We start from the raw sequence: 13,370 nt of genomic DNA, 5'->3' as shown, positions 1-13,370 counted from the left end.
TAGACTTTGTTGTGTATCTTTCCAGATTTTTCCTACCCATGTATTAACATATTTAGAATTATATTACTTATCTGAGTTAATCTATTCATATTGTTACATTTCCCTGATTTTAATCAGTATATCAAGCACACATTTTGCCAATTTAACTGTAAATACTTTAATTTCATTCCTGTTTTAATTTGCATTACTACCATTTTTAGTGTAGTTGAGCACTTTTCACTGGTTATTGGTCATTTGTTTCTCTTCTACAAATGCCTGGTATCTGTCTTACCAGTGTTGCTGTTATGTTGGTCATCCTGTCCAAGAATAGGTATATTAATATATTACATGTTAAATTTTGCAAATGTATAATGTTAATATTTTGTCTCACTTAATGTTAATTTTTTAGGTTTTTAATTGTATGTTTTTTCCTAGAGAAGTTTAAAAATTTTAGATAGCTAAATATGTCAGGGTTTTCCTTTATGGCTTTATATAAAATTTATGACTTTATATAAAAATATTTTCCACCTAAAGGTTTTAAAGACTTTATATTTGGTTCTAGAATATTTGAAAGTAGGTAAAAGTGGTTAATACATTTAACCACTTTTTTCTTCATAAGTTGAAATGCCCTTTTTATGCCTTTTCCTGTATTCATGGATCTGTGTCTGCATTCTACACTGAAGAGCTAGACTAGAGAGGTTTCCTTCTGGGAAGAAGACTCAGGACAGTTGTGAAGCCCAGATATAATTATGCCTCTCTATCTCCCATACTACCTAAGTGTTTCCTCCTCAGGTGGCTGGGTCTTTGCTCTTCCTTCTCTGCTAAAAACTCTGTGTGTACAATTCCACTGGCTGCAACTTCATCTTTCTCTCTAATAATCATTTGTCACTCAGACTTTTCATGCAGAAAAGGGTCAGATACACACAGGGAAAAGGCATTTCCACAGAATATAAACAAATTCTCTAGGCACTCTGAAGCATGGGAAAGAATGAAGCATCCTTACCAACAGAACAGAACTCAGATTTTCAAAATTGATCTAATACAATGCCATTAATCCCCAATCACTTTTGTCCTAATCACAATGCAGGAAGGAGCTGATCCCTTTCTGCCTTCCTTGGGGACAACAGCCTTCAGTGACCAAAGAGCCATAATAGAGAAGTGTGTGGACAGGAGGAGATGAGGTCATAGAGTTAGATGATCAGAGCATTGGGTGTAGCTTTTGATAAAGGGCACACCGTTGTCAGACAACAATAGTCCAGTTAGCCATCCAAATTGAAGATTGTTCTAGAGTTTCCTGAGTTCCTCTTTCAGCTTTGGAGAAAGCTGATGAGGAGAAAAAAATGAGGTAAAGCAAGGGAACACAAATATTAAGTAGACACCATCTCCATTAAGTTACCCATCATTATCCTCTCTGCCACCGAGTCAGAACTCAAACAGGAGCTGCATGTACAGTCTTTGACTTTGTCTCCAGCTACCTAACTGCAGTGGAATAGCATAGCTGGAGAGCTTCTGGCAGAACATGACAGTACCTGTATGTTTCATTGTCATGTAAGAATCAAGGGGACTGACTGGATTGGGAGTTAAGACAGTTTTATTGAAGCCCATCTCTGCTAAAGCATTCTAATTGTATGAGGTTTGAGAGGTGAGATGAAGATGGACATCTTTCATTATGCAACAAAAATACCATTGAAAGAAAAACTTAGAAACTCTGGAGATTTGTGAAATAAAATTTCCTAAGAACCTCTGTCTTTATAGAAACAACCTCAACATGGGAGGACCTTTTATGTGTGCAATTTTAAAATGAGACACAATGAAGAAACTTCTCTTTTCAGGGATAAGAGAGCCCATGGATGCGAATGTGGATTTTGGTGCTGAAATACTTCCTGTGACCTGTGGAGAGATTACGGGCTTGTTAATTAAGAGAAAATTTGAACGAGGTAGGTTTCAAGGTTTACTTTAATCTGCAACCACTATGTGAGGGAATCACAAAAACTAATGGAATACCCTGATCATTCAAGGAATTTGGAATCCAGTTTTGTCTTGAGAAGAGCTGGGGTCCCAAAGATGATATTTTTACACTTTAAGAAATGGTGCATAAGTTCTCACTTCCACATGGAAGTTTCCATGAGTATGCCCAAGGAAGCAAAGAGTAATGCAGAAATGTCAGTCTGTGGATAGAAAATATTGTGTATTTTGCTTTGAATTAGCTTCCACCTTCATATCCTATACCCCTTTTGGAAGCCATAATCAGGATAGGTGTTTAATGTAGTGAGAAGTTCATAAAGTTTAGAATCAGAAAAATGTGAGTCCCAGCTTCAACTCTGCAAAGAGTGACTGAGTAAATAATGGGACCTCTCTGAGCCTGAAACCTCTCATCTAAGAAATGGATAATAATTAAAAACCCACCTCATGGTATGACTTTGAGAATTAATTTACATATTGACTATAAAATGTGTTGTGATTTTTAACATAAAGCTTTCCAATAATTGTCTATTATGATAAACTTCATATCAGATTATTATTAATATTCCTTTGTGAACAATTAATATAAATAAATGTTTGCATCATAACTATTTTTAAACAGCTTTACTGAGCTGTAACTCACATGTCATATAATTCACCTCTTAGAGTGTAGAATTCACTGTTGAGTTTTTTGTTTGTTTGGCTTATTCACAAGGTTATAAAACCATCATCACAATTTAATTTTAGAACCTTTTTGTCCCCCACTAAAGGAAACACCATGTCTCTCAGTAGTCAATACCCATTCTGCCTCACCCCACTACCCAGCCCTAAGCAACCACTAATCTATTTTATGACCTATAAACTGGCATATTCTAAGCATTTCATATCAGTAGACTCATGTGACATGTGCTTTTCTGTGATTCTTTCACACAGCATGATGTATTCAAGGTTCATACATATAGTACCAAATGTAGTATATTTCATTTTTTATTGTCAAATACTATAATAGTCCATGGTATGGATATTCAGTATTGCATTTATCTAAAGTTTGGGTTTTCTCACTCTTTAGCTATCATGAATAATGCTGTTTTGTGTCAAGTTTTTGGTGAACATATATTTTTAATTATTTTTGTTATATACTCTGAATGGGATTGCAGAATACATGGCAATTCCATGTTGAACTTGTTGAGGAAAAAACAAACTATTTTCCACAGTTTATATTCTCACCAGTGAAATCTGAGGGCTGCAATTTATCTGCATTCTCACCAATACTTCTTATTGTCGGTCTTTTTCATTACTGCCATCTGAGTGGGTGTGATGTAATATCTCAATGAGGTTTTTATTTCCTTTTCTCTAATGAATACTGTTAAGTGTAACATTATCTTTTATATATAAGTTAAATTTTCCACTGAAAAAAATATTTCATATTATTTTAAAATCAGCTACCCATGATTTCAGGGTAGCTGATTTTAAAATAATATGAAATATTTAAAATAATATGAAAAGTATCTGCTCAATAAAGCCAATGAGCTGGAAGAAAATTGCTGTAATACAGGACACAGATGTTGCTTTGAAGCCATTGTGAGCAACAGGACCAGGACTTGATATTTCATTCCAAAGCAAGAAATCCCCTGGGAGGGGACTCACAGGCTGGGTTTGGGGATTCTCAAGTATGAAAAGTGAGGCCAGACTTTTCTGCTAGTGAGTGATCTTGAACCCAAATTGGGTGACTTCAGATGAAATGTAGTGGGAAGCCAGTGTCTGAGCTCTGAGGACAAAGAGGTTTCAGATTCAACTTACCCTGGTCTTACAGGATCCATGGTGAAGTGTATAAGAAGCCAGGATGGAAATTGGTTCACTCTACACGAATTTGAACTTAAAGCAGGCTACAAATCCTGTAACTGGAAAAACAGCATGCGCTGCGATAGAAGAACCCTAAAATGGCTGATGGAGGTATTACAGAAACAGAAGCTTGGAAGTGATTTTCCTAGTTGCACTCTAAGATAGGTCACTTTTTTGTCTGCCAAATATATGTTGACTGACAGCTAACACCCCAAGCCCCGACATTATGCTTGTCCCACACTCATAACTTAGTACATGACAGCACATTGATTTGTCAAAGAGGCTCTGTTGAGGTAGATGCAGGATCCTGGAGGAGGGAAAGGTCAAACAACTTTAGGTGCTTGCAGACAACTTTAGGCACTGTAAAAAAGGAGGCAGTATATGGCCAAACACGTGTGCAGAAGGCACTTCAGAAAAAAAGAATGGTATGAAAACCAGAACCATGACTAATGTGGCTCTGTGGGTTGAGGTAGATAGGTTGTGTGTGATACAGCATAATCCACCAATTGGGGTTGTTGGTGGAAGGATTTAATGGAAGTCTAAAGAGTTTAAATGCATAGCATAAACAATGCAGAACCAGGAAGATCTCCTGAGGTGGGAAGTGGCATATTTAAAATAGTATCTCAGACAACATGGGGCCTAGAAATGATTTCACTGTCTTTCAGCCCAAGAAACCTATAGTCAAACTACAATGCTCAGCTCCAATGTTACCCTCTCTGAATATTCCCTGACTGACCTGCCTTGTCATCCCTTCCCTGGGCCCCCTGACCTCACTATTAAGGCCCTTATCACAGTTTTATACGTGCCCTTCCATGCAATCCCTTATTCTAGATCCCTCTAGTTTTATACATCTTTTTGGGACCAACATTGTTCAGAGTGTCTTACACCCTGTAGGTATGGGATACATGTGTAATGACTGAATAGCCCTGGTGTGAGGACTTAAGCTTGAGTAGCACTGGTGGATGTAGAAAGGAGGTGAGAGGTGTCAAAGAGATTATGAATGAAAAGCTCTTAAAACTTAGGGGGAAAACACAAGAGCAAGGAAAAAGGTTCTGAAGATGATTTTCTGGGTACCATTGATTGTACCCAGAATCCCCTTTCTCCTGTAGTTAATCTTCTTTCTAGAACAGCGGTCGCGAGCCCGTTGGGAGTCGAACGACCTTTTCACAGGGGTCGCCTAAGACATCCTGCATATCAGATATTTACATTACGATTCATAACAGTAGCAAAATTACAGTTATGAAGTAGCAACGAAAATAATTTTATGGTTGGGGGGTCACCACAACATGAGGAACTGTATTAAAGGGTCGCGGCATTAGGAAGGTTAAGAACCACTGTTCTAGAAGAACAGTTGAGTAGAGGGAGATGGTGTCTCATTTAGATGCCTTGGTTTGAGCTGACAGGGGGACATCAAGTAGAAATATTTGGGAGGAGGTTGCAATGCCAGACTCACAAAACATGAAAACAGGCTAACCATATGCTTGGATATTTTTATCTTTTAGAAAGAACTTCTACCTAAACCTCCAAGAATATATGGCAAGATAAAAAAGGTGATTATTACTTTATACAAGTGCTTATTACATAACTAATTTTATATTACAGCATCTTTTTATGGTTTCTCAGTTGTGTATTTAACATTTCTTCCTCTTCTCCTCTCCCCTGCCTTTATTTCATTTAATTAAGTTATTTATTTTGCAAGTGCCTTCAGATTTGTCCTGTTGAACATTCGGTTATATGCAAGGTCAATTTTGAATGGTAAACCATTTGAGATGAGAATAATAAGGTGCCATCTCAAAGCTGAGTTTTAGCTATAGTGGCAGATGTTGTCAGGGAGTCCAAGTTGTAAAAGCAAACATAAGTATGGCATACATAAAGACATTTCTTAATTATGTCACAGGCTCATCTTTAACTCAACCCAGATTTTTTTCATAAAGGTTATTATATCCTAACTTTAATGAAATCTGATGGAGCAAAACTTTGCCCACCATCATCCAGAAGAACCTGGTCTAGTACAGAGTCTATATTGGGTCATATACAAAACTATGTACTATTTCATAAGATGGGAAACTCAAAGCATATTTTTCTTCTTATTTTTTACATCATCTTCCATCCTTCTATAAAACATACACACAGACATACAGAATTCTTTCTCAAGCAGAAATTATTGGCAATTTTCATGAGGATGGTGTTGTTGGAAAGTGAGCTTTTGGGAGATTGATGTGTCGTACATGAGGGTCTGACCTGGAAAATTGTTTACTTTAACGCCACCCCTTTGCCTCTACTCAGGGGCTGTGCAGGCCACCTGTCTATCCATGAAAGTGACTTATCCCTCTATGGAAGAAGGCTATTAAGGCAACAAGCAAAATACATAACGTGCAATGTAGATTCAAGACAAAGTGATGGTTTCTCTAATATTGGGCATGAATGAGAACTTGAAAAGGAGGGAAAGGTGAAAATTCTAGAAAAGGTTGCACATAGCTGGCTACTGAGACTTTATCTTCCAGAAATGTGAAGTCCAGTTCTTTTGAACTACCAGTCCTTGGGACAGTTTATACACTGGGTTTATTGAAGATAAATTGTTGTTTGACCTATTCAGTGACTACTTTAAACAGCAGTATCTCCACCATTCTCCATGCATCCAAAGTTACTCAACATGGAGTACCTAAAAGAGCTAGTACTCAACTTCCAATGCACAGGTTCTGTCCTTATCCATGGGTGCAATACTTTGCAGCAACAAGGTTCAATTGCCCCTATATTTTGTGTCTCCTTGATTAAGAACAGAAATGACCCAAAGTGACAGATCTCAGGACCCATTACTACCTCTGTAGATCCTCTTTGCCTCCCAGAACTAGTCTTGTTGATAAAGCCTCCTGGTTTCTGGAAATTTAAATGTCACTCATGGCACCACTCAACAACTTCCTGTCTCCTGATGAGGGCCACCTGTACTTTCTGGTGACAGCTTCTATGTTGTCAATTAACCTGATATACTCCACCAAACCATCATTTATCTTATGTTAATATTTACTAAAGAGATAGCATGTAATCTCTTTTCCGAAGTGAAACAATACTCATTTATTTACTCATTGAACATATAAATATTGGAAATATATATATATATATATATATATATATATATATTAATGGCTATATATATATATATTTATATTAATGGGCATATATGAGATAGCCATATATGGGAATAATACATATATATGTATGTATTATTGATTTCAGAGAGGAAGGGAGAAGTACAGAGATAGAAACATGAATGGTGAGAGAGAATCATTGATAGGCTGCCTTCTGCACTCGCCAGACTGGGGATTGAGCCTGCAACCTGGGCATGTGCCCTGACCAAGAATCGAACTGTGACCACCTGGTTCATCGGTTGACACAACCACAGAGCCACACCGGCCAGGCTCACATATGGCCACTTTTAAAAGCAAAAGAAATGACCAGATTCCTGTTTCCCCAAGATAAAAATTTCCGTCCAAAAGTCCGGAACAAGACTCAAAATAACTTTTAGCAACTTTTCATCTGCTTTCCAAATTACTGTGTCCATTTGCTAAAAGGACATTTCTGATATTTGTATGTTCTTAACCGAGATATAATACAGACTGAGAAACAGATCACTTTTCATTACGTATTAGGTTTGGAACCATTTTTCAGGGTGTCAGCAGACCTGTGTTCAGTGAACCTTAGAGGGATGACAGAACTAACAAAGGAAGCTAAGCAATTATTGTGTATAGATAGAATTTTGGGTGCTATTGGGAGTATAGAATGAGAAAGGATTCTCAGGTTTGTGGCAGAAGGTGAATGTTTTATGAAATGGAAGCACCAGGAAAGAACATGTAGTGGGTGTGGGGAGAGGATAATATATTGTTTTGCCTGGATAAGTTTGGGGTGTGCTTTAAGGGCCCAGGAGAAGATGCTGGGGGAGCATACGGATGTGCACAAATGCAAAAGACAGGATAGACATCTGGGAGCTGGAGACATAGTGATGTAACTGCAGCTTTGAGAGTGATTTGATGGAAACCTGAGGGATTCTATCTAAATGTTGGAGGAAGAGAAGGACAAGAAATGAAAGAGATACAGCAGTGAGGCTGATGGAGGGATGGCATGGGCCACACATGTTTGGAGAAAAGAGAAACAGTCATGGAGGAGATAGCTGGATGCTGTCATCCCTGCTTCCTCCTGCTCCTCAATGGACCTCATTCCCTCCACCCAGTACTCTTCAGTGGATGAGCCAGTCCTCAAACCAGTCTCTTTTGTGTCACTTCAGATGGTCACAAGAGTGTAGGAATTTCTCCAATAGACCATGGAGTAGACAGAATGTTTCTATCTGTGATAGAATATCACCAAGTTATTCTCGAACTATCTGGATTCTCTCAGAAGGCAGAACCAGGAAAGCAACCAGGAGCAAGCATAGTTACTGATTCATATGTAAATGTTGCTTTTTATTTTAAAAAAGAGAAAAAAGGTGGTTTTCTGTTTTGATCACATCCTCTTCACCCCATTAATGAGGGATGCATATCCACCAACAGTTTGGGGGATGGCAAATAACAGCATCTGTTACCTGACAGAGGAATTGACAGGTGTTTATTAGTCACATATACTCCCAGACTGAGAAAGGAGGCCAGGGCCAGCCAGGCAGGCCTCAGAGGGAGCATCCAGGGACTGTGGAGGGTGAGATGTGCCCTGGTTTCCCTGGAAGGTTGTGGCTGGCTTGTTTGAACAATTCTGTGGGTGGCAGGGGCACTGAAACCTGTTATTCCAGGATGAGCAGGGTTATACAACAAACTCCCCTGGAAAGGTCTGCCAACTAAACAATGCTCCTTGCCAGGGGACCATGGGGTAACCCTGCCTATCCTGGAATATCAGGTTACATTGCCCTGTCAGCCACAGAATCTCTGGTTTTGTAGGAAAACCTTTTCTGGTCACAAAGGTCACTCCTCCTGAACTTCACCACAGACCAAGAATTCTTTTTCTGAAACCTCCACTCCATGCAGCTGGCTCACAGCTCAGGGGGAAGCACATAACTGTCCATGCAGGTTCCCACAAAGGCAATGAGTTCCAGATTCCCACAGCACTGGTCTTCAGGGTCTCACGGGGGATACAGACATTGTTTTACCTTCTAGCCGGAAAACGCAGACAAATGCAAGATCTGTGGGGATGAAGGAAAGCTCTTCAAATGCAGCTGGTGTTTCAGCTTCTTCCATGGGGACTGTCACATCCCACCTGTGGAACCTGAGAGGTTTGTGAGATGCACCCCCTTCTCCTGCAAGGACCTTCCTCCTGCCATGCACACTCCCAATACAGTCTCTCCTTGTATTCTGATGGGGGAAGAGCAGGGTCAGGGGTAAAGGGTCTAGCGGTATGATGCGGGGAGCTGTTTAAAAATGCGATCAGTAGGAAGTTACTGTTCTCTTCTCACCTCTAGGAGGCTGAAGTCTGTAGCTGGGTGCTTCGCCTACATATCACTACTGTCCTTTCCAGAACTATCCACCACAGACTCCTGTTCACAGGAGTGCAAATGCCAGTTGTTTGTGTTCTGTGCTTATTCAGAAAAGACAGTAAATAAGGACAGTTTCCCTTACTTTGCCATGTTCTCAACTGGTTAATGGAGGCACGAGGCCTCCAGGGGTTAAGGCCCACTCTCTGATATTCAGGCTTGAAGGCAGGGCTCTTTGTGCTCTCAGCAGCTCAAACAGGGAAAGTGGAGCCCCGCACTCACCTTGACACCATCTTCCAGCCCATAAACCCATGCTGCTACTCTAAGGACCAGAGTTACCACATGAGAGTCCTGGAGATTCTGGGAGGTGTCCCTTCATTCCCTGGCTGTGCCCATCAGCCATTCCTGAAAGGAGAACATTGGCAGCTGTGGGAATGGAGGTGTTTCTAGGCTTGCCTCATTCACTGATATCTGACATCTCAGGAAACCTTGGAGATGTACCTTCTGCACAATACTTCAAGTGTCTTCACGAAGTCAGCAGTGTTACAGTGAATCTGAGGTTCTGGCAAGACAGATGGGGCCTGAAGAGAAGTCGGTGAGTTGTATTTGACCCAAGACATCTCCCTGTTGCTCACATGAGAAGTCAGTCATGGGTGAGGGGAAGGGTTTCAAAGGGTGCCTGCTCTTCTGACCCTGCCTCAACCACACTGAAAACTCACCAGAACCTGCTTACAGAAAACAAAACAAAACAAAGAAACAACAACTCAGCTATTACATGTTAGTGTCCAAGAACAATCCCTGTTTGGGGAAACTTCCAGAAGACTACTGTGTTCATGCATCTGCCTAGACATGCATATGGGCTCACTCTTGTCAAGATGCTTTTCATTCACAGTCTCCTTCTTTTTCAGAAATGTGAATTCCTACTCCTAAAGGCCTATTGCCATTTCGAGACCAACATTTTTCCGAATATTCCACATCAAAATTATGTGAGTAACAACAACAAACCATGTGTAAGCCCCATAATGTTATCCAACCTTGACATAGACACTGTGAAATCTGTGTTTTAAGGCCCATGGGAGGGAGAGCTTGAGCTGCCTTTACCTTTACCTTGTATTTCCTCTAGATTTTATGAAAATCCACAGAATGTAGACATTGAACTTTGTCAGTAATGCTCCTATTGGTATATTTTTCACCAGGTTCAAAAGGCTTCTCAATGCCTAGAGACACTTAGGACATTGGATGAAATCAAGAATAATCTAAAGAAAAGTTATTCCCAAGTGAAGGGGTTTGTGCTTGACATGAACAACATCTTTCAGGATTCTAAGGTAAGTGGCTCTCCCTGCTTCCATTTCATTTTCTACTCATTGAGTCACTTTGCCTGCATTTCCTGGTACTGGGAGATTTTAGAGTTTCCCTCATCCTATGGCAAGCCTATACAAGCAAGGATTCAGAAAGTGACTGGGTTTCTTTTTTAGGATTTAAGCTCACCAGAGAGAGCAACAGTGAATAAGGAGTTGTCCCTGCAACCAGACTCCAGGCACCTGAGAGCTCATTCCTCACCTCAAAGGTGACAAGTGGCCATTGAGAACAGTGGTGCCCTCCCTATTCCAAACCTGAGGAGAAAATTGCTTCCTAAAGTCATGTTATCCTTTTTATTTCTCCCCAAATATACTCAGTCAGACCTCTCAGAGGCCCCAAACTACATATTTCTTTGCTTGTAAATGAACCATATAACAACATATCACCAGAGGAGAATAGAATTGACAATGTAAAAGGAAGATCATTGATTGTACATCTGTAATATTTGATTATCACTAAGGCCTTAGATTACTTTTCTAACTTTCACTAAAAGAAACAAACCAAAGCCAATGACTAAGAATCATCCGTGTAGTAATGATTTCCCATTTCTGTTCAGACAAGGCTTAATCATGCTCTTAGGAAACAAAAGATACTCTTAGATGCTTGATTTTCTAAACTTCACCTGGTTAATGTAACTTAGGTGTTTAAGACAAGAGTCCTCATCATTTTCAATTGTAAGTCGTCTAATGACATGATATTGAACATCATTATGTTTGTCTGTGTTTTTTTTTTTTTTCTAGCACAATAACTCAGACCTAATAAAGGAGGAATTTAAGAAGAATTTCAAAGAAGTCTTTGCAATTCAGAAAACAAATCAGAACAGTTCACTGGTGTAGTGGATGCTGTTGATACCTTGGAAAATCCCACTTTCAGGCAGATTTCTCATTCCCCCACTGTTATGAATGTTGGCTGCTAATGCCACTTCTTCCCAATGTATTGTTTTGGGCCAAATGAAGCCAGAGTCACTTGAAGGTTACATCTCTTTGTGCTGGGGGTTTGTTCCCAGTGCCAAGTCTGAACTAACCATGTGAAGTGATTCATGTTCCTGTGATCACCAGCTATGACCACATCCTTGCTTAGCATTTCCCTCCATGGTATCCTGCTTCCCTTATCCCTCACAAGAATAAGAGAGAATTCTCACAATAAATCACTTAATTAAGAGACTTTATCTCAGGCTTTGCTTTTATGGAACCCAGCTTCACGTAATCATCTTAGCAAGCCATCCCTAAGCATGGAGTTCTGAGTTGGATCACTGTCTAGCCATATGGTTATTGATAGATCCTGATGTACTAAAACAGTGCAGTTGCATAAACATTCACCTGTAGGGGAAGAGGTACTGATGTAATTGTCTAGCATTTAAAAAGAAAGAAATAGTAACTATAAGAACTGTATGGTTAGATGGCTATTTCTTTTTTAAAACCTTTTAAATTTGCTTTTATTGATTTCAGAGAGAGGAGGGGAGAGGGAAAGAGACATAGAAAAATCAATGATAAGAAGGAATAATTGATCTTCTGCCTTCTGCACACCCTCTATTGGAGATCAAGCGTGTGCTGTGACCAGGAATCAAACCCTGACCTTCTGGTTCATGGGTCGATGTTCAACCACTGAATGACACCGGCCTGTCTAGGTGGCTATTTCTAAGCTCCATTAAAGTATTTTTAAAAATGCATGACAGGATTACATATATTAATTACCACCTGCAACTGTAAGGTAAACAGTGGAAGGCCTGGTGCAGGCACTAATTTTAAGAATGACACAACTTCTGTCCAGCCAGAATGTCTCAGTTGGTTAAACATTGTCCTGTGGAGAGAAAGGTTTGCCAGTTCCATTCCCTGTCAGGGCACATACCTGGATTATGGGTTTGATCCCAGATCAGGATGTATATGGGAGGCAACTGATCAATGTCTCTATCTCTCTATCTCTATCTATCTCTATCTCTATCTCTATCTCTATCTCTATCTCTATCTCTATCTCTATCTCTTACTCTGTCTAAGCATGTGCTCAGATGAGGATTATATTTTTAAAAAGTGATAGAAATTCAGAGAAGACTGAATTCTAAGCTCATGGTGGCTTCTTGTGCCAAAGTCAAATCCCTGATAAAGAATGCATGAAAACCTAAAACTCAGAGTGGGGCTTTCTAAGTAAATGCACCAGAGAACTCTGAACTCTAGATCCTTCTGAACCCACTGTCCTGCAAAAGAGACCCCTGTCCCTGTTTGTAGACAGACCTTTTCCCTACCCACCATCTTGTCTGAACGACAATTATGCAGAGTTCTCTCAGCAAGACCAAACTAGGAATATTCTAGATGAGCCTGCTAGCTGAAGAGATGGTTTACTCCAACAGAGCTGCAGATCTGGCCAACATGTACTAAGAGGTGTCAGGAGATTGTGTGTGGGAGTGGATCCTGGAAAAACAATGTTAGAATGTGAAACAGTGATGGAGGGATGCTGATATAGGCACACTCTCCTGGGCCACAGAGTTTAATTAGCCTGGCAAGGTCCAAGGGCAATGATTCTAATATGTTCCTGGGTGGCTCTTAGAGGCTTGCTATAACACAGTGCACACTAGATGAAGTGGAATAAGAAATATCAGATTTGCCCTAGCCGGTTTTGCTCAGTGGATAGAGCATTGGTCTACAGACTGAAGGGTGCCTGTTTTAATTTCAGCCAAGGGCACATGCTCGGGTTGTGAGTTCCATCCCTAGTAGGAGGCATGCAGAAGGTAGCCAATCAATGATTCTCTCTCATCTTTGGTGTTTCTATCTCTCTATCCTTCTCT

At 40.0% G+C, this 13,370-nt stretch overlaps 1 protein-coding gene across 6 annotated transcripts in view; it reads left to right on the top strand.

Moving 5' to 3' along the window:
- The window catches only part of LOC114232800 (nuclear body protein SP140-like), a 32,976-nt gene extending 21,222 nt beyond the window's left edge, over positions 1-11,754 (top strand). For 5 of the 6 annotated variants that reach the window (XM_054723302.1, XM_054723301.1, XM_054723304.1 and 2 more), the window contains 8 exons: positions 1,812-1,916; positions 3,755-3,894; positions 5,286-5,333; positions 8,919-9,034; positions 9,716-9,827; positions 10,141-10,218; positions 10,429-10,557; positions 11,332-11,754. In XM_054723302.1, coding sequence (XP_054579277.1) covers positions 1,812-1,916; positions 3,755-3,894; positions 5,286-5,333; positions 8,919-9,034; positions 9,716-9,827; positions 10,141-10,218; positions 10,429-10,557; positions 11,332-11,427 — 824 coding nt within the window. In that variant the 3' untranslated portion in view covers positions 11,428-11,754. Of the gene's footprint in view, positions 1-1,811; positions 1,917-3,754; positions 3,895-5,285; positions 5,334-8,918; positions 9,035-9,715; positions 9,828-10,140; positions 10,219-10,428; positions 10,558-10,707; positions 11,286-11,331 lie in introns of those variants that run through there. The other variant, XM_054723300.1, reaches the window with a different exon arrangement.
- Positions 11,755-13,370: the final 1,616 nt, after the last annotated feature.

Source organism: Eptesicus fuscus, chromosome 11 (genome assembly GCF_027574615.1).
Source record: "Eptesicus fuscus isolate TK198812 chromosome 11, DD_ASM_mEF_20220401, whole genome shotgun sequence".
Classification (NCBI taxonomy): Eukaryota; Metazoa; Chordata; class Mammalia; order Chiroptera; family Vespertilionidae; genus Eptesicus; species Eptesicus fuscus.
This window is presented reverse-complemented; position numbering and strand designations above follow the sequence as displayed.